Here is a 20913-nt window from a genome sequence, read left to right as displayed (position 1 = left end):
AAGAGCAGCGTATGCTCCACTGACCCAGCTTCCAGGCAAACAATGTCACTCATCTCCCCACAGATGCCTGGGAATGAAAAATGTGACAAGAAACGATACCACAGACTACTTCTATACCTCACATGAATTCACCTGAAGGAAAAACAATCTGACCAGAAAGGAAACATGTTCAGCAGCAAACCAGATTTCCTGAAGGTCGTCAGAAGAGTACAACTCAGCAACCCGGAGACATTCTTCAATGGTTCCACCAGACCTACCTGTCTTAGGTCCAGAGTGATCGTGACCCAGTGATATTCTCTCCCGTTTTGAATACTGGGACTTTGCCACCAGTTATTGGTCCCGTCGATTGCGTTGGATATTGGATGGCGTTCTGTGAAAAGAAAACAAACATGGGTTCCTCTCAGCTCTTGGTTTCAAGTTTTTGACTTCCCAACTGCAAGGCTAGTGGCAATGAAAAGTGGGGAAGGTGAACACAATGTTCATGACTCCTAATAATAGGAGCCTTCAGTCCTCATTTTAAGAAGCACCAATTCTCAAGGGTCTTTCTGAATAGGAGCGACACTTGCCTTTGGGGTTGACACTGTTGGCATCACACATCTGGCACTGGGCGTTGCGCACGGGACGACCTGGCACATGCTCCACAAGCTTGCAGGACATCTCGGGCCCTTGCTCACCACAGGTCGCATTGGTGCTGATGTGGGCATTGCTGGCAAGGTTGAGAATGGCAGGAAACAGCCCTGAAAGTCAGGATCCACAAGATCAGCTCAGCTACTTGAAATCAAAAGAATCTCACACTTTGCAGGTGAACTAATAAGATTTTTAAGTCTATGCACTGAGCGAAGGGAGCCTTCCACAGAGCAGCATATATGGGCGGTTTCATTTCTATGAAACTCTAGGACAAGCAAAACATATCCATGAGGAGACACTTAGAATGAGAGTTTCAGGGGGTGGCGATTGCCTGTGAGGGAATACGAGGGGTCTTTTGGGGGTTAATGTTACATTCTGTATCTCAACGAAGGTTTGGATTACACAGACATATGCTGTTATGAAAAAATCATAGAAGGCACAAATCTACAATTTGGGCAGATTTAAGTATTTCACAGTATGTGCATTTTACCTTGAAAACAAAAAAGAATTATAAGTAAATATCGACATTAATGCTTAAAAGTTTAGGAGCAAACTGTACTGATGTCTAAACTCACTTTGAAATGCATCCAAAAATAAGCCGGTTGATGGATACAGATGGGCTATGGATGGATGCATAGGTGGTGTGGGAAGAATGAAATGTTCATTGTAGGGTCCTGGTGTGATGAGAGATGTTTACTATACAATGTGTTCCACTTTTCTAATGGAAAATCTTCATAATAAAATGTTGGAGGGGGGCGCCAGGATGGCTCAGTGGGTTAACCTTCTGCCTTTGGCTTAGGTCATGATCCCAGGGTCCTGGAATCAAGACCTACATCAGGCTCCTTGCTCAGCTGGGAGTCTGCTTCTCCCTCATGCTCTCCCCTGCCCCTCTCCCCTGCTTGTGTGCGTGCTTTCTCTCTCCCTCTCTCTCAAAGAAGTAAAGAAAAAATTTTAAAATAAAAAGAAAATGTTGGGAAGATAGTTTTTTTGTTTGTTTGTTTTAAGATTTTATTTATTTATTTGACAGAGAGAGATCACAAGTAGGCAGGGAGGCAGGCAGAGAGAGAGGAGGAAGCAGGCTCCCCGCTGAGCAGAGAGCCCGATGCGGGACTCGATCCCAGGACCCTGAGATCATGACCTGAGCCGAAGGCAGCGGCCTAACCCACCGAGCTACCCAGGCGCCCGGGAAGATAGTTTTTAAGGCAAATTTCAAATGATCCAATGCATGAATCTGCCAATGAAATTCTGACACCTTTCACTTAAAAGAAGGGCATCTATTCTTGGCTCATTTTGTTACAGTTGCTTCTGCTAGAACTTACAAGGTCCTTCCTATAATTATCTAGGATTTTTTTTCTTCCTCTTGTCTTTACTGCCCATTTTTGCTAGTGAATAAAACTTTAGAACACAATAATTTGGGTTTCAAAATTTCTCTTCAATTCACTATTAATCTTTGCCTTTGTACATTCTTTTTGTCTTGAGTGACCTGGTCCAAACTATTCAGAAAACAATTTTTGGATGACTATAAGAAGCATAACTCCAAAGTCCTTTAGAACTTTGGCTTTATCTTGGTAAAAGAAGATAATAGCTGTAAAGATTCCAAAAAGATCTAGAAATGATGGTGTACATGACACTGGATAGGAATTCTACCTAAATGGACATCGTGGACTGAGACAGAGCATTGAAGGAGGGTGTCTTGGCTTAGTGGGGATTCTTTAATTGACTCGAATTTGATCTTCCAAGATCACAGAAGATAATCTTTTCTTTATAAAGAACACAGAGTCAATATATCTCTGCAGTATTTCTTTTCCAATGAAATCTGAAAAAGCACAATGGACTAAGATTAGTAATATAGAAGGAATTCATGTCTTCCTTTTTAAAAGATTTTATTTATTTATTTGACCTACAGAGATCACAAGTAGGCAGAGGAGGCAGAGAAGAGAGGGGGAAGTAGGTTCCCCGCTGAGCAGAGAGCCCGATGTGGGGCTCTATCCCAGGACCCCGGGATCATGACCTGAGCCGAAGGCAGAGGCTTTAACTCACTGAGCCACCCAGGTGCCCCCATGTCTTCAATTTTTATTTTTTAGATACTGCTTAATGTTTTCAATTATCTGTTCTATTACAAGTATTTTAATAATTGAAGTTACAAAATAAAAATTGTAATTTTTATAAGAGTTTCAAAAAACTTAGTATGTACTAAGTTATAAAAAACCTTAGTACATACAAATTTAAAAAACAACATTTTAGGTAGTCTTCCAAGGGCTTTCCACATTTAAGAGAACTACCCATTCATAGTGTCTTATCCGAGGAGAATGACCCTTAGCCTCTCAACAGAAAATTGTTAGTGAATATTTGTGTTCTAGAGCATTATTCCTAACTGTAAAACACTGCACACACTTACACCAGATCCAATATTTAATATATAATATATAGTTGTCACTTTGAACTTAAAGTTGGTTATTTTTATCATATTCCTTTAAAGGGAATTCTTTAATTAAAAAGACTTTATGAAGAAACAGATGAATCATTATATATAATTATACAGCTCCCTAAAGGATAATTTTTATCAACCAGTAGTTAGACACTTATCTTTTCTATACTGACCTAGTTTCTAAAGTGACCTGTAATTCTTGGGAGTGGTACTTAGATGGCAGGAGGAGCTGATATTTATTGTTTGGTACTGAGGTAAAATACTAATTTTCTCCATCCTTTAGGAACACGCTATTCCAGTAAGCTGGTTCAAAGGTATCTTATGAGCCAATTATTTAAAATACAATATGGTTTTGAATGTTGCTGTTTTATCCCCATAATTAAAAAGATGTTTTTCTGGCTCTATAGGACATGTATTAGATTTGTAGTACAAACAACTCTGTCCATTCCCTTTGCACAGATTAGTCAAGCAAGAAGAGGAAACCAAGGTCATGGGACTTGATTTAGCAATGCATTTCTCTTTCAACAAATACTTTACATGGTAAGCTAACAAGTGTTCCCACCGCTTTACTCTCCTCCTGCAGGTGCTCCCCATCAAGGGAACTCCCCATTTCCTGCCCAAAGGTCCCGCCCACTCAGGAGAACCTCAATGGCCTTGAGCTACTGGGGGCAACCCCGAGTGATGAGGGCGCCTGCTTTCTGTTCTCAGAAGTCTCTGCCCTGAGTCACTGAGAAAAAGAAGCTCAACACTCATGAACATAAACGTAACATAATTTGGTCAAACAATATCTTAATCATAGTAATCAGCACTAGGTAGGTGTTTGTACTAAGTAGGCTTTAAAGAACTTCTACATGTCTTTACCTTGCTGCTATCCCAAATAGATTTCTAATAAAAAGAAAAATAAATTCCTTCATTAACATGGTTGAGTAGAAAAACCTTTAAATAGCTAATGTCATAAAAATAACCTGGCTGTCTTTCACTAAAACTGAATCTTTCTTCTCAGATAAGCCAGTATTTGGGAAAAAAAAAAAAAAAAAAAAAGATTCACTAAACATTCTTCCTTACATAATACATTTATTTTCACTTCACCATTACAGAATAATCACAGTTCCCTGTTGCATATGGACCGTATCTGCTAGAAGATAAAAGAAAGGTAGAAACGCACACCAGAAAAAGCATGTGTTAAAAATAACCTTTTTTTTTTTAAAGCCCTTCAGTTTGCTGAATCATTTTAAAGACCACGGAAATATTTCAATAAAGGGAAACTATTGGAGCTTCAAGTTAGAGGAGGGATAGGAAATCAAAGGGTAGGAAAGGGCATTGGGATCAAAAACCCAGCAAGAACAAACGTTTGATTTTATCCATAAAAATCAAAGGCAAAGGAGGGATACATGTGTGGCACAGTTTTCCCACCGCCTGGCCGTGCGCTTAGTAAATCAGACTATACATTTTTTGGTTGAGAGATATTATTTACTGTTGTTAGTGCCCACTGTTACACGAATCTGTGTTTTTCCCTCACTCAGGACCCACAGTGGAATCATTTCTCTAGGCTCGTATTTAGCCAGTAGCTAGAAACTTCATGAGGCCAAACTCCACTGAGCATGAAATAAATTCCTTCTCATTCACCAGCAGTTTTTTTTTTTTTTTTTTTTTTTTAAATCCCCTTTCTTCACAGCCTGAGAACATTTGGCCTTCCTAAATGCATTTCAAGACCATGTAAATCTACCGGAAATTCCCTTATTAATATGAGGTTAAAAAAAAACAACTACTACCATAGAGCTGGTAGCCAACAATGTTACTATACATAATTACCAAAGTTTTCATCTGAGAGACGTCTGGATTGTTCAAGAATTCATTTCTAGAGATTTCTACATGCTTTTTCCCTTCAGGAGAAAATATTTTTTTGCCTTTAAACTTAAAACTGGAGTATCTAAAATGTAGAGTAGCCCTAAAGCCAACTGTAACAACTTTTTCATCGATATTTCTCAAATGATTTAGAAGCACTGGTTGAGGGCCTCGATGCATTTGTGTGTAAGAGAAGCATGAGGTTTGTTAATGAAGGGTTGTTTTTGTTTTTGTTTCTGTTGGGGGGGGGGAAACATTTTTGAGTTCTATAAAGTGTTAGTATGTAATGACATACTAACCCATACTCAGAATCAATGTGATATTCTGAAAAGAAAATGATTTGCAATTCTTAGCTAAGGGATCTATGGCTATATTTGCAGATCACTTTACTCCCCAGAATAGAATTAAAAATGAGGACCGTTTGAGGGGTGCCTGGATGGCTCAGTGGGTTAAAGCCTCTGCCTTCGGCTCAGGTCATGTTCCCAGGGTCTTGCTTGGGATTGAGCCCCGCATCAGGCTCTCTTGCTCAAAGGGGAGCCTACTTCCTCCTCTCTCTCTGCCTGACTCTCTGCTTACTTGTGATCTCTGTCTGTCAAATAAATAAGTAAAATCTTTAAAAAAAAAAATGATGACTGATTTATAGGGCTGAATAACCAAAGTGGCTTCTGCTGTTGGGAGGTTTTATTTCAAAAAACAATCAAAGCCACTCATTCAATCATGGAGAAATTTAGAAAAATTGGAATGTAAATTTCTGAATGAAGAAGTCTGTGATTTTTTTTAAAAAAGCATTCAAATCCATTTTGTTCTCCATTTACCCACTTCTCACTCGCTTAACCCTGTTTACCCAACTAAACATCTGTACAGGCATCAGAGAAGGCTATTATCTGAAATAAACTACCCTGTTTGCCAGCACTCTCTTAGAAGCATGGTAGTCCTCTGGGTGAACAAGAAAAATAATACCTCTAACAACTACAAAAACCCTGGAAAAACCCTGGAAGCATCTGACACTATTCCAGGAGAACAACATCAAGGTATTCTAATAACGTAATATTCTAAGTTAGTAGCATTAAAGTATTCTAATGACTTGAATTTTAGGAAGATAACATGAATTCCTACTCAGTAACGTAGCCACATGAGTCCGAAAAAGCAGATGAGAATATTTAAGTTCAATAAACTTTTAGTGAGAATCTCTTATGTTCTGAGCACTGTGCCACGCCCCTCCCTGAGATGCCAGGATGAATGAGCTGCGCTGTTCCTAACCCTAGAGCTCCCACAGTCCAAAGCGAAAGAGAAGCATCTACTCGCAGATTCTAGTAAGCATAATATTTAAAATGCAACAATATTTTAAAATATACTCAGGGAGAGAATCTGGAAAAAGACACGTAAATTAGGGACAACCCAGGCAGACAGGACCGTGTGTACTCAGGCAAAGGCGGGTTTAAAAATCCTTCCAGGGCCGGGCTTGTTGGTCTTCAGATCAGTTTCAATTTCCTTGCCTTTGCACATTTCATGTAATCTTTCATGCCCTACTCACCCTTCCAGCGAAGCCCTGGTCTTTCCTGAATCCCAGGCTAATATAAATGTTCTTCTTTCGTCCTGCCCTTCCTCAGCATGCCCATCTGCTCTTCCCATTTATGCCAGCTCCCTGCCCCCCTCTCACGGTTCTCCCCTCAGTATCCTTCTCTGAAAACTAAAGACAACTCTGATCAGTCTGTGAACTACTTCGGGGGCAGAGCCATATCTTCCTTGCCCGAAGTTAGCATCTGGCTCATGTGGATGCCCAATAAAGCCTGAATGGAAGAACAGGTAAACGAATGAAGGAATGTCCCATGGCTCCTGGATTACTACCGAGTGTACAGAACCAAGCACCTAAATCTAGACTCTTCTCCTGGTTCCACACTGACTATGTGTCTTCAGTCAAATCAACCTCTCAGAGCCTCTACTTCTTCAACTATTAAGGAAGCATTTTTAAGAGCCCTTTTTTTTTTTCTAAATTACTGTGATTCTGAAATTTTACCTTAATAGACTATCAGGTAAATTTGTTTACCATTCTCTCTCCCAATATCTGGAAAATGAAGTAAGAAAAACTCATAACCATTCAATGAACAAAAAGGCAAAGAAAAGTAATTTGCTAACTCTTTTATCTTTCTGGATGAGAGAACCAAATAGAAATATAAAGTGACTTCTTCCTTCCCTCCCTAATTCTCTATTTCTTCCTCCCTAACTTCTCTCCTTCTCTCCCTCCTGCCAACCCACCTGCCTGCCTTCCTCTTTCTCTTCTTTCCTCTTTCCTTCTTTCTTTTGTTTCTTTGGGAGTCACTCCTCAGAGCTTCTGGTTCTCCAGAGGAGTAGGAGAGAAACAAAGGATGTCGCACACAACATTCATCACAAGCCAGAGAACCCTCAAGGCTGGCTTTGCTTCTCATCTATGCCTATAGCAATAGCACTTCCTTGACTCTTGCCCATCCCCCAGTGGATAAATCTACATCATGTGGAATTCTTCCAAAACAGTAAGTTCTACTTAATATAGCATAGTTAATGGGCAGTTAAGCATCTGACTCTTGATTTGGGCTTAGGTCATTCATGGTCTTGGGGTCATGGGATTGAACCTCATTTCAGGCTCGGAGCTGGGCATGGAGCCTGTTTAAGATTCTCTCTGCCCCTCCCCCTGCTCTCTTGCTCTATAAATAAATAAATAAATAAATAAATAAGGATGGGACGTCTAGTTGGCTCAGTTGGTTAAACCCCCAACTCTTCATTTCAGCTCAGGTCATTTTATCTCAGAGTCCTGGGATCGAGCCCTGTGTGGGGCTTCACGTTCAGCAGGAAATCTGCTTGAGGATTCTCTACCTCTCCCTGTGCCCCTCCCCCAACACTGCGTGCTCTCTCCCTCTCTCTAAAAATAAATAAATAAGTCTTTAAAAACTATAGAGCATATTTAATGGCAACTGTGTACATGACCAGGTTTAAAATGAAAATAAACATTCTAATCAAGTGTTTTCTATGAATTCTATTAAAATGTCAAGTCTACTACAGTCACCAGTGCTTATGAAAAGTCGGGGCTGGGTGAGGACTAAGAACATGAGTCATACAGCCGTAGACGTGAATTACAAGTCTACCAGTTGTCAGCTGTGTGGCCAAGGCTGAGTGGCTTTACTTCTCAGTCTCACTTACGCCACGAGAAGAACAGTGCCTAAGCACTTTTGTGAGCATTAAATTATGCGTAAAAGCCTCAATATAATGTATTAAGACCTCAGTAATTAGTTGTTATTATTATTATTTTCATATTATAAGTGGATGCCACTAATATCAATTTCCTCAAATATAATTAGATTTACATGGTTATATTTCATGTATTTGAGTCTCTGTTTCTCTGATTAAATTTTAGATGAAGAACCACATTTGCATTTAAAGGCCATTTAAGAGTCTAGAAAGTATCTTCCTTTCAGTAGAAGAGACACCCTCAGCCCAGAGTGATGTGCTTCAGTAGGGAGGCCTGGAGGAAACCCAGACCCTCCAGCGCAGGGACTCACTGAGTGGAAGGCTGACCAGGACTGTTCACTTTGGTCACACCTGACCCCCTTCCCTCCTGCCCTGCCTCTTCCCTCTCTTCTTTTCTGATTGTTCTTTCTGACGTTGCCTTTGCAACGCGGTGTGCTTATAAATCCCTGTAATTTAGGTGCCCGTTTGTAAATCGCAATCTTCTCTCATTATCCTATAAGGTGACAAGGGAAGACATCTTGGGGGAGGTGACATTTGAACAGTCACACCAAAAATGAAGAGTTGACCATGCAAGGGCAGCACGACATTTTAATATATTCAGTTTTCTTTTTAGCATAATTTTTATTCACTTAAAAACATACCAAGAATGGGTCTGTGAGCTTTGTCAAAGGGGCCCCTTGGTTACCAAAGGTCGAGAACCCAAGAATAGAAATTGTTCAGACTAAAGATTTGAGACTCAGGAGCTGACAGCATAGAGAAGAGAACTGTTGGTCTCCCTTCTCCCCACCTCTGCTTCTGGGAATCTAGTTCATCCCTGGACAAAGGCAGCCAGCAGGCCCTTGACCTCTTGATCCAGGTGGGTCTTGAAGGGGTGTGAGAGGGGCCACGGCCAGGTCAAGAGTTCATGTCCTGCTTAGGTGAAGTCTCAAGTGATCTGGCTGGTGGGGACAGGGGCAGCGGTGCAGCTCAGAGGCACTGAGTGAAAAGGAGCCCTTAATGTCACCCAGGTTGCTTGGGCCAAAAGGTGGGATGCCTTGAGGAGCCTAAAGGAAACTTCCGTGACATCTTTATCTCCTCCCTCCAAGGGAAGAAAATCACCCTCAGAGAGTTATCCTGTGATTTCTTACATGCGGAGCTGATCTCCGGAGCTCACTCACATCGAGGCTGACCTTTAAGGACACGATCATAAATGTGGGGGACTGTGGGCGTAGGTGAAAGACACGAGGAAAGACTGAGGAGGGGTTAAGTTGGAAGCAGTTACAGTGGCACGTCCCTAATCCAAAAATCTGTTCAGGAGGCTGCTTACAAGTTGTGGCAAAATGCATCTTACCTCAATTTTTTTTTTTTTTTTTAGAAAACACCACCAATATACCTATATATTATGAATTAGGTATACATGAAAAATAAGCATAAAGGAAACTATTTTCCCACTTTTACTTCTGACTGACCAACAACAGACAGCGGCTCTTTGCAGCAACGGGAAGGTACTACTGTGCCCTTCCAGGGAGAAACCTGCAAACGCGGATCCTTACAGGAATGCACCATTTAAACTGACTCTATCTCAAGTCATTTGTTACAAACTAAAAATCATTTTAATCACTCGGAGTGAACATGTTTTATATATCAAATACCATCATCCTCAGAATGTTCAAATAATACACGATCAAGGCTCACGTTGAAATATGCAAAATATGCAAAAAACTTGCTTAGTGTTAAACAGGACTTGTGTTTCCAATGAGAATTTTTCACAAGTAACCAGTGAGTTATTTTATTTCTCAAACATCTAACACTAGGGAACGCTTTTAAATGAAGACAACTTGGGGTCCTTTCAGCTCAAGACGGAAGCCGGGCACCAGGGAGAGAAAGGCTCCAGCCCCCCACTCCTTCTACCTCAAAAGCAAATACTTGGGCAGGGGGGGGGGGAGGACCTGAGTAGCTCAGTGGGTTAAGGTCTCTGCCTTTGGCTCAGGTCATGATCCGAGGGTCCTGGGATCGAGCCCCACATGGGGCTTTCTGCTCAGCAGGGAGCCTGCTTCCCTTCCTCTCCCTCTGCCTGTGTCTCTGCTGACTTGTGATCTCTTTCAAATAAATAAATAAAATCTTAAAAAAAAAAAAAAAAGCAAATACTTGGGTTTTTGGACTAAACCAATTTAATCATTGATGGGTGTTAGTAAAAGAAATGCTGTAAGATAATCTAGAGATTCAAAGGCCTTTCCAGCATGGCGGGGGGGGGGAGCAGCGAGGGGAAAGAGTGGGGAGAAGGAGAGAGAAAGAAAGAAAGATCATAGGTAATCAGTGAAGGAAAAGTCAAATCCAAACTCCCAGGAGTTTGACATTTAACAGAGCTGACTTTTTTTTTTGGTCTCACGTGGGAAGATGAAGAGAAGTTTAATCTCATAAAAACCAAGGGGGTTGTGAGCCAAAGACCTTCACAGCGTTTTGCTGAGTTCCATTTCCATAGCAATGGACTTAAGGTGCCCTTGACAAAGACAGAGGTTTTCACTGTAAGATGAATAAGGGGAATGAACCAGCTAGCCACAAATATTGTCAGCAGAAAACAGCACCTTGTCAGGCTCTGCCTACTCCTCCCACAAGGCTCGTTTAAGGCTTACATTCCGTGACACCGTGGGTTTTGATTCAGCACAAAAGTTTAGTTGCGGAGACAAAAACTATGATTCATTCATCAGGAAGTATTTTTCTTTTTTGTTGCCAAGGGCGACAATTTAAACACCCTATCTGTGGAAAGCATTATTGCATTTAGACAAAATACCAAAGCTCCTCAAGGCACACACACGTATTTTGAAAATTTCCTATCATTCCCACTGCCCTGGAAAGGCACTACTCCTCCGCTCTCCTTCTGGATCCTTCCAGGAGTGAACAAACTTGAAGGAAAGTAAAAAAGCAAATATGGGTTTTAAGTGGAATACTGACAGCCTGCTGAAATAAACTGCAGTCGTATTATATTTTGCTTGTGTTATGTATAATGTGTACAATGTTTATATCATTTGTTTAAATACCTGAAAACATCCATTAATTCAACTTTTCTCTAACCGGCCAAACACTTCCAAAAACCATCAAAATTTCTGCAAACCCTTCAAGGTCTTAGTTATATTTTCCTCTTTCTTCTGCCTGTGCTTTATTATATAGATTTTCCTTGCTTCTGCTTTAAAACTTCGGCATTCCTGTTGAGGAATGTGCCCACGGCCGTGTCAAGGGTACAAACCAGTGGCCTCACCCTTGGTTTAATGCTTTGTTGAAACCATCCTCAAAGTTTTCCATAATTTAAACAGAGGGCCCGCTATTTTCATTTTGCATTAGGTCTTCGTGTACCCAGTAGTAGCTTCAGTCCAGGACTGTCTTCCCTAGTGTCCACGTCCCTCTGATCACATCATTCGGCATTCAAGTCACCACCTGTAACTGAACACCAGTACGATAACCCCAAAGTGGCCAGACCCCCCAGATCACAGCTCCTCTTACTTCCACACATTCCTACATGAACATCTTCCAAACAAAGAAATCATTGGCGGTATCGCCCACCTTGAAGACCAGCCGTAGACAAATACATTTAACCACGAGAATAAACACTCCAATCAGGACACAGACTTAAATGATCTCAGTGACATTCTCACTGGGATTGATAACACTGTGTTTTCTCAGTTTCCGTACCATTGTTTGTTTCTGAATTCAGACTACCTCTTTCAATGGATGTATACATTTAATGCAATCGTTCCTCTATTTTTTTTTTTTCCAAAAAGCTGTTACGATGCCGAGTCTGTATATGAGAATTTCCTTCCCTGTCTTTCCCGTTCCTTGTCTCACATCCGCTTTTCTTCACTCAATTTCAGCCTTTCCTTTAACTTGCTCAAAATACCCTTTTCAAGGGCATCGACTCCCATGTTGTCCAATCCAACCTGCAATTCATGTTCAGTTTACTTGACCTTGCAAGAGCTTCTATCAAAACTGACCTTTCTCTTTTCCTTAAATCCTACTTTCTTTTGGCTTCTATCCTATTACAGACCCTCAGTTCTCCCTCTGTCACAGGAACTGGGTCCCTCTTTGCTGGTTGTCCTAGACTTCCGCCGCAGCAATCGATTTCCTACGGAAAGCCCAAGATGGCCCCGGTGTATCCTCTTGGGGAAAAGGGTGAAGAAGTGTACTTTCCCAAACAGTAATCTTGAAAACAAGAGAAGCCACCTAAAGTATATTGAACTGAAGGCAGAACACTTGGCTTTTCTACTTTGTGTACTCAGTGCTTCCTTGTTCAATACTATTAAACCTAATTTAGATATGATATTAAAAAGGCATCACATGTATGGGACATGAATACATGGGCTCATGGAATTAGCGGAATCCCATAATGGCTGAAATAAAACAAGCAGACGTATAAGAGGGACAAATGCAGGACCCTCCACATTTCCCCCCAAATCCATCAGCAAACAGAGCCTAACCTTGGGGAAGGTAGAAAAGATATTAGGGTCCCTTGGGGTAGGTAGACATAATATGAAAACAGTACTATGAAAAAAGCTATCCTGATCCAAGGCTGAATTAGTAATGTCATGCTATTAAAGACAGAAGCTGACCATTAGCATCCACAAATTTGATCATTGTAATTTAGCTATGCTAAGATATTCGAAAGCCATTCTGCACTCAACTGTTGAGAATCACGGTAGCGTTTCAACTTTGCCAGGCACAGATCGCCTGGCCATCTTGTTAAAAACACAGATTCTGACTGCAGATCTGAGGCGGGGCTGGGCTGCTTCACGGCACAGCATCTCCCAGGAGCTGCCATTTTGGATTCGAAAGATTAAATGAACTCTTGGGTTGTTTCTAGCTCGAATGCCCTGAGGCTGGCTAATTCAGCCAAGCCTTGGCAGAAAGATCAGCAGACTGATTAGTAAGATCACACCTCCCCCTGTACTTTTCTGTCACTGTTTAACCAGAACTCCAAACTCCCCATCCTCCATGCTAGTCTTAGGGACCCTGGGCAACTATTTCCAGAGGGAATGGGGTACTTCAGTGAAACAGAGGCTTTTTTTGGCTTACCGTAGAGAGGAGGGAAATCTTCAAGAGTTCCAAGATTAAAGACATAATAGGGCAACAAGGCCAACCGAGCATTAACCAGGGAAATCTGTTAAACCAACCTGGTGGTTTGATTCCTCTGCTCTATTCCATCCGAATGATGCTGCCGCTGGCCTGTAGCTTAGTCACAGTGAAAATGATGTTGTTGAAGACACGGTGAAATGCTTACAACATAATGTTAAAATTTAAAAGAAGCCTATTTATTTAGGGCAAGCTAATTCTGATGAAGAGTCACACTTTAAGCCTGAGTGCCACAGGCTGTTAATATTCTAACCAGGTATCTTTTCAGAGAGGCCTGTGAGGAAGGGTTTGCACAAGTTGGGGAGAGATGGATTGGAGAGGGCCGCGTGACGGCGCTTCCTTGGCTGCCTTGGAATCTTGCCTTTGAGCTTCCAGGAGAGGGTCTAGGTGATAGAAGGAGAAGGAAAACTTTGCAAAATGCCTCTGAAGGCAAAAGCTGGGCCTTCACAGAAGGTGGGGCCAGCTCTCCAGTCTGGTAAAGAAAACAGCTGGAAAAAAGTGGGGAAGGCCAAGGAGACAGAGTTCATTACCACAGCAGTACCCCTGAGGCTCTTTCTTTTTTGTCTTATTAAAAGAAGATTTTTAATATTATTATCCTTTTATTTTTTAAGTTCTTCTCTATATTTATATGCTATTATGATAATCTAGGCAAGGCAAGTTTATTTGATTTCCACATGTTAGTAATGAAGAAATCAGAACCCAGGCAGAACCACATTAACAGATTACTCTCAAATAAATCACACTGACATAAATCCTCCATAGCCCATTTTGTTTAGAACAAACCAGTAAAAGCCCAACGGTCCATCTTTACTACACTCTCCACACCAGTGTGCGCACATCGCCCATTCTAAGTTTTTTGGTTTGAGTTCAAGTTGCAGGTTCCTCCAGAGGGTTTTCTCCTTCCCCTTCCCGCACCTCAGCACAGACCTCCCTCTGTGTTTCCCCGGCTCCTCTGGCTCTTGCCCCGAAGAAGTTGGCAAGTGTAGGGGCCTCATTTGTTCCCAGGAGAATGTCAGCCCTTCTTCCAACTTCTGGGGCCACGATCCCAGGCTGCCAACACAGCAATTCTTTAAATGCGGTGTTCATTTCCTCGTGGGGACTGAATTTCCCACAGAGTTCCCTTTTACTTGCTTGTGCTGACAAGTCAGACTGAGGATGTCCACTGAGGTCTGAGTCACGATGAACGTCTACTTAAGCATGAGTGGTAACTAGCATAATATCGGAAATTTACTTTAAGATACTTCAGTATAAAGTGTGATAGTTGTGTGTGTGCACGCGTGTGTGTCTCAGGTAAAACTACCGAGATGCCACTAGTGTTAAAACTGGTGAGATACCTCCCAGGGGCAATCAGCTGGTACTCCAGTCAGGATCACTGGCCACATTCCAGAGACGCCCCCCATACTGTCTGTTCTCTGTCTCTGTCAACACGGGCACTTTGCTAATTAGCAGGGTGAGTATCAGAAATCTGTTATTAGGGAAGTCAGTGGGCTGTTAATGGCATGATAATAGGACTCTCACCAGAGAAATTCATGGTGGTCAAGGTACCCATATACGTTAAAGTTATCTTAGAGAGACTTCTGGCTCCAGCATGGAAAAGAGGTTGAGAAACCCTCCCCTGGGGAAAAAAAAATATGGAATTGGACAAAACAGCTGTTTTAAGAATAACCATTTCAGGACTCTGAAATCAGCCAAAGACCAATGAAAAATGAGACGATGTTCTTTACTATTCCCTATACAAAGCTGCCAGGGTTTCAGGTAAGACCAGGGGGTGACCTGCCTCACCCTCACCCAGCTCCTCGCCGTCTAGGCAGTTTCTCAAAGCAGGGCAAGCATGGCCATCAGAAGCTTCAGGGATGGGGTCTGACCGCAGGCTCCCCTTGGAATGGAAAAGTGGAAGCACAGTGATCTTGTTGTAAAAGTTGTAAATTCAGTAGAAAACGAATAAATGAATAAATGAATGGGTATCGTTTAAGGCCCTCCCGGCCTAAGGTTGCAGTCCCAGAGGGCAAGCTACAGACAGCTGGACCAGCCAAACACATTAACAGCAATGTCCTGGAAACATGAGCATCAAAGAAGGGCATGGCCAGCTCTCCATAGGTCCCTGGGAGTGTGTGTGTGTGTGTGTGTGTGTGTGTGTGTGTATGCGCACGTGTGTGTTTTTAATTGGAAAAGAGGAAAACACTTAAGAATTCAGCAAAAAAATTAAGACCAACACATTGAAAACTACAAAACACCTCTGAGAGAAATGAAAAAAGACCTAAATGAATAAAGTGATATATTTTTCCTTTGGAAGGAAGGAAAAGTGCTATTAGACAGCAATTCTCCCCACACTGTTTACAGATTTAGTCTCCGTCCTATCAAAAGCTCAGTTAGCATCTTTTGTAGAAATTGACAAGCTGATACTTAATGGAAATACAAGGGGCCTGAAACTGTCAAAGCAATTTAGAGAAAAGTAACCAAAATTGAATGTCTTAAACTACAAATTTTAAAACTTACTCTAAAACCTAAGGATTCCTGACAGCATGGTATTTGCATGAGAAAATACACATGAATCAATGGAAGAAAATAGAATCCAGAAATATACATTTACGGCAAAGTGATTTTTGGCAAAATGCCAAGGGGCTTTTGTCTTTCCAACAAATGTTTGGGACTATTGGATATCCACATGCAAAAACTGAATTTAGATCTTGCCTCCTCACCAAGCATAAAAGTTAACTCAAAATGGATCACAGAACTAAATGGAAGAGCTAAACTTGAAAACTTATAGAAGAAAATAGAGGATAGAGGAGAAAACCTTTGTGACCTTAGATTGGACAAAAATTCTTAACTATGACACCAAAAGAACAATCCATAAGAAGAAAAACAAATTGATAAAATGGACTTGGAAAAAAAAAAAAAACTTTGGTGCCATGAAACACTGTTAAGAAAAATTTAGGGTGCCTGGCTGGTTTAGTCAGTAGAGCACCTAAGTTTGTATGTTTGAGCCCCACATTACTTAGAAGTAAAATCTTTTTTTTTTTTTTTTAAAGATTTTCTTTATTTATTTGACAGAGAGATCACAAGTAGGCAGAGAGGGGGGAAGCAGGCTCCCTGCTGAGCAGAGAGCCAGATGCGGGGCTCTATCCCAGGACCCTGAGATCATGACCTGAGCAGAAAGCAGAGGCTTTAACCCACTGAGCCACCCAGGCATCCCTTAAAAATAAAATCTTAAAAAAAAAAAAAAGAAAATCTAAAGATAAGCCATAAACTGAGAGAAAATACTTCCAAATCACATTTCTGATAAAAGACTTATATCAAGAAAATATGAAGAACTCTTATAACTCACTATTCAAAAGACAGAAAAACCCAATAAAAAAACAGGAAAAATATTAGAATAGACTTTTTTAAAGATTTATTTATATTTATTTTAGAGAGAGAGTGCACGAGTTGGGGGGAAGGGGTAAAGGGAGAGGGGAAAGCAAACTCCCCACTGAGCAGGGAGCCTGATGACGGTCTGGACCCCAAGACCCTGAGCTCATGACCTGAGCCGAAGCCAAGAGTTGAATACTTAAATGACTGAGCTACCCAGGTGCCCCTAGAATAAATATTTTTACCACAGAAGATAGATAAATAGCTAGTAAACACATGAAATATGCTCAGTAAATTATAGGGAAATGGCAAGTTAAAACGCAAAATGCCACTTCACAGCCACTAAAATGACTACAATCAGGAAGACGGTCTGTGGTGTTGGTAAAGATGTAGGGTGACTGCAATGTTCATACACTGCTGGGAGAATGCAAAATCGCACAACCACTTTGGAAAAGAATCTCATAACCACTTAAAAAAAATTAATTCAAGGGGCTCCTGGGTGGCTCAGTCAGCTAAGTGTCTGATTCTAGATTTCAGTTCAGGTCATTATCTCACGGTCACAAGACTGAGCCCCGGGGTCTGGCTCTGTGCTCAAGACAGAGTCTGCTTCAGAGTTTCTCTCTCTCCCTCAGTCTTTCCCCTCCTCCCCATTCTCTTTGCACCACAAAATAAATAAATAAATAAAATCTTAAAAAAAAAAAAGGTCAACACAAATTTATGATATGACCTATATTCCACTCTTGGGAATTTCACTCAAGAGAAATGAAACATGTCTCCAGGAAGACCTGAATGCAAATGTTGATAGCATTATTCCTAACAGACCCCATACGGAAACAAAAAAATTGTCCATCGACTCGTGACTGGCTTAAAAAAAAAAAAAAAAAGGCTACATACACAAAGGAATCATCTTCAGCAATCAAGTATAACAAACTCCAGATACATGCCACAACCTAAATGAACCTAGAAAATATTATGTGAAGAGAGAGAAGACAGACACAAAAGAATACATATACTTCATGGCTCTATGCGTATGAAATTTCCAGAAAGGGCAAATGTAAAAGTGCCGAAAGCAAATGATTGGTTCGGGCTGAGGTGAGGATGGAGGCTGGGACTCAGTATAAATGAACGTGAGGAAGCCTTTCGAGGTCTTGGAAATATTCCACACCAGATTGTGGGGACGACTGTGCAACACTCTAAATTTACTAAAAACCATTGCACGATACACATCCGATTGGTAGGATTTTATGGTATGTAAATTATACCCCGATACAACTGTTCAAACACATTGGAGTTTCTCCTCACCCTTGCATTGTACAGGGTAAAAAATCATGCAGGCTGAGGCCTCCATTCTGAAGGATGGGGATGCCACCTGGGACTTGGTCCTTCAGATGTCTTGGATCCAGACAGTGTTTAAGGGTGTGTATTGCTTGACATTGATTCAATGGAGAAGTCTGAGCTCCCACAACGACAGAAGGCTGCAACTCGATCAAGTTCACTGCATATGGCCTATGACCAACCTTGGACCTGACTGCTAATTAAGGTATGTTAATAATGTGTAAGCTATGCACTTGGCATCATCTAGTGGGTTAGGTTGTCAGGGAGCAGTACACCATCATGTGCCTCGAGCTTCTCGGTAGGTATCATCATTCACCAAAAAAGTACCCAAGCATTTGGTATAACAAAATTGGCTTAGGTCAGCTGGTAACAGAAACCAAAGCGATGTTTATTTTCTTCCCTGGCTGATTCCTTCAAATATCATTTTGGAAATATTTTCCTATTCAACTTGAGATTATTTCCTTTACAGAAGACTGTCTTATGCCCAAATTTTCAGGGACATTTGAGCACCTCAATGAGGCATATCTTAAGTCAGTCAATTCTAATAATGAAAAAGAAACCAACAAAGTTAGAAACCGCTAAAGACACAGGAGATGTTATGCTCATATTTCTAAGGAGAATAGGCCATTCTTTCATTCAGTAAAAAGTGATTTTTATCAAACAAAAATCCATCTGTGACATAAGTTCTGTATGCCTTTGTTCTGTTCCTGAGAAGAGAGGATGCCTTAGCTCAGAATGCCTGGAGGAGAGCAGCTGCTTTTCCACTTAAACAAAGTGCTCCAACGGCAGGCAGGTAGTGTTCCCTTAAAAAAAAAACAAAACAAAAAACCCTCAACTATGAAAATATAACTACAAGAGCTAGTTAGCAAATGCCAACAAGGCTAAAGTCACGTACCATAGAGTATCCTGAAGTTACACCCTTTCCAAGGAACACCCACGGCAGAAGACATGTAGACGTGAATCCGAGTTCTCGTTCTGTTTAAGGCAATATTATTCTAATGCAACAAGTGGGAAGTATATTGGTGTTTGAGGCCTTCAGAAGCAAAAACCTCTCCCAGGTCAGAGCTGCGAACACACTTACTAGGATTCTCTGGGTCCTTCTCATGTTCCTTTGACTACAGGCACTGGAGGTGCAAAAACCACGGTCACCAGTATGTGGAACATTCTAGTAAGTACCTGCTGTGTGTGTGAATATGTTGCTACCTTGAGGTTCTTAGATGTTAGTGGTTCCAAATCCAGAAATAAGATGTTAAATAAAATCAGGCTTTTAGATCCATATTGAATATTTGCCACCAGCCATTATTTTAATGACAAAAATGTAATCTGTGTTTTCTTTGTGCTGAATTGTAGATGGGGAAAAAAAACCAAACCCAACAGATCAATAACTCTTCTAGTTGTTCAGCCCCTCCTGGTTCCCAGACTCTGTGGCTCTTCTCTCTCCATATTTGGGTGCTATCTATGAGCACGAAAAGCATCTGGACTTCTCATTTCCCACACTAGGTGGTCCCTGATCCTATGTTCTGGTTTAGAAAGAGAGTGAAGATTTTGGTCCCCAAAATGTTGATCCATCCTCTGCCCTTGTTTAATTACCTGGATTCTTCCTCATTCCCTGTCCCAGAATCCTGTCACCGGGCTTTCTTGATCTGGCAACCCGTCCTTTCCCTGCTACTGCTTTCCAGGAGACCGTCCCTCTGCTCAGTGACTTCCCTGACCCCAGCTGCCTGTCTGCCCAATCCCTAAACCATGCCCACTGGATTCCTTTCTACTCCTGTTGCTTGTCTGCACTGGACCCTCCATTCATGCACCCAACTAGTATTCAAAGAATTGACACGAAATGCCAGGCCCTGTGCTGGTGATCAGAAGTAAGAACAAAGCTCTCTGCCCCCCAGGAGAGACAGGCAAGTAAACAGTTATGAAGCGCCGGGTGGCAGGTGTATAAACAAATTGCTGTGGCAACAAGCAGGTGGAAAACCTGAATGACGGGGGCCGGTGGGGGCATGTCAGAGAGGCCACAGAGTTGCCATGGACAGTGTATTCAAGGCTCACAGATGTGAGCCTCTGCGTCACACTGTGGGGAACCAGGTATCTCAGAATGGCCAAAGTAGGGTTGGCATTGGGAGAAGAAGCCATGGATGGGTCTAAGCACAGAGGGCCCTGGAAATTCTGCACACGGAGACTGAGAAGCCGTTCAACAGGGGTGGGTGACACTGGTCAGCTCCATGGTCCCTAAATTCGCAGGGACTCTGGATACCAGCAGCTTTCTGATCTCTTATTGGCCACATGAGACTTCAACTCAGCCCCTGCCGCTGGACTGGGGCTTCCTAGCCCTGAACTGGGGTCTGGGTCCAGACTCTGGTTCTGGCCAGTATGTGGTCAGTTAGGACAATACCTCTCCAGGTACCATGAACTGAGAGCTGGTCCGCAAGGTCAGTGCAGGGGTTGGGTCTGGCATGCAGTGTATGTGGGCTATGTGTGGAGGGAATGTGATTGGGGGGTGGTGGGAGGTGCTGGGGATCGAGAGGGAAGAATGGCTTTTATTTGGGGAGGTGGATGTAGAAGGGAAATAATAAGCCAAACATGGTTGGGGGAGGGGGAGGTAACAACTTCTGAAGGAAGGCAGGAAAAGCAAGTGCACAGTGGATGATCAATTAAAGACAAGATCGGGGAAGGATAAGAGAAGTAGGTGGATAAGGACAGCTAGACTTTGTAGCCACCCGACCTGAGAAGATGAAGCTTGGATCTGGAGAGAAGGAGGTGGCCCAGATAAACCCAGAGGAAAGAGTATCTGTAGTTTGTCCATTTAGAGGGGCTGGGAGGGAGGGACATGCCTATATATAGAATGGATTTACGAAATTTTGGATGAATTATTTAAAGTATAAAAAAGTAATCCAATCAACCAACCACTCCACCCTACAAGGCTGGACCTTGTCCTCAGACAGGAGGGACTCTAAATGTCATATTTCATGAGGAGGGATTTTAACCAAAGAAGGGCCTTTATACACAGCAAC

General features: G+C 41.9%; 1 protein-coding gene across 1 annotated transcript in view; it reads right to left on the bottom strand.

Moving 5' to 3' along the window:
* LAMA1 (laminin subunit alpha 1) overlaps positions 1-20913 on the bottom strand; it is a 157936-nt gene that overhangs the window by 126786 nt on the left and 10237 nt on the right. The window contains exons 2-3 of the mRNA XM_059409226.1: positions 567-737; positions 258-370 (exon numbers count right to left, since the gene is read on the bottom strand). Coding sequence (XP_059265209.1) covers positions 258-370; positions 567-737 — 284 coding nt within the window. The remainder of the gene's footprint in view (positions 1-257; positions 371-566; positions 738-20913) is intronic.

The sequence above is a fragment of the Mustela nigripes genome, chromosome 8 (assembly GCF_022355385.1).
Source record: "Mustela nigripes isolate SB6536 chromosome 8, MUSNIG.SB6536, whole genome shotgun sequence".
Lineage (NCBI taxonomy): Eukaryota > Metazoa > Chordata > Mammalia > Carnivora > Mustelidae > Mustela > Mustela nigripes.
This window is presented reverse-complemented; position numbering and strand designations above follow the sequence as displayed.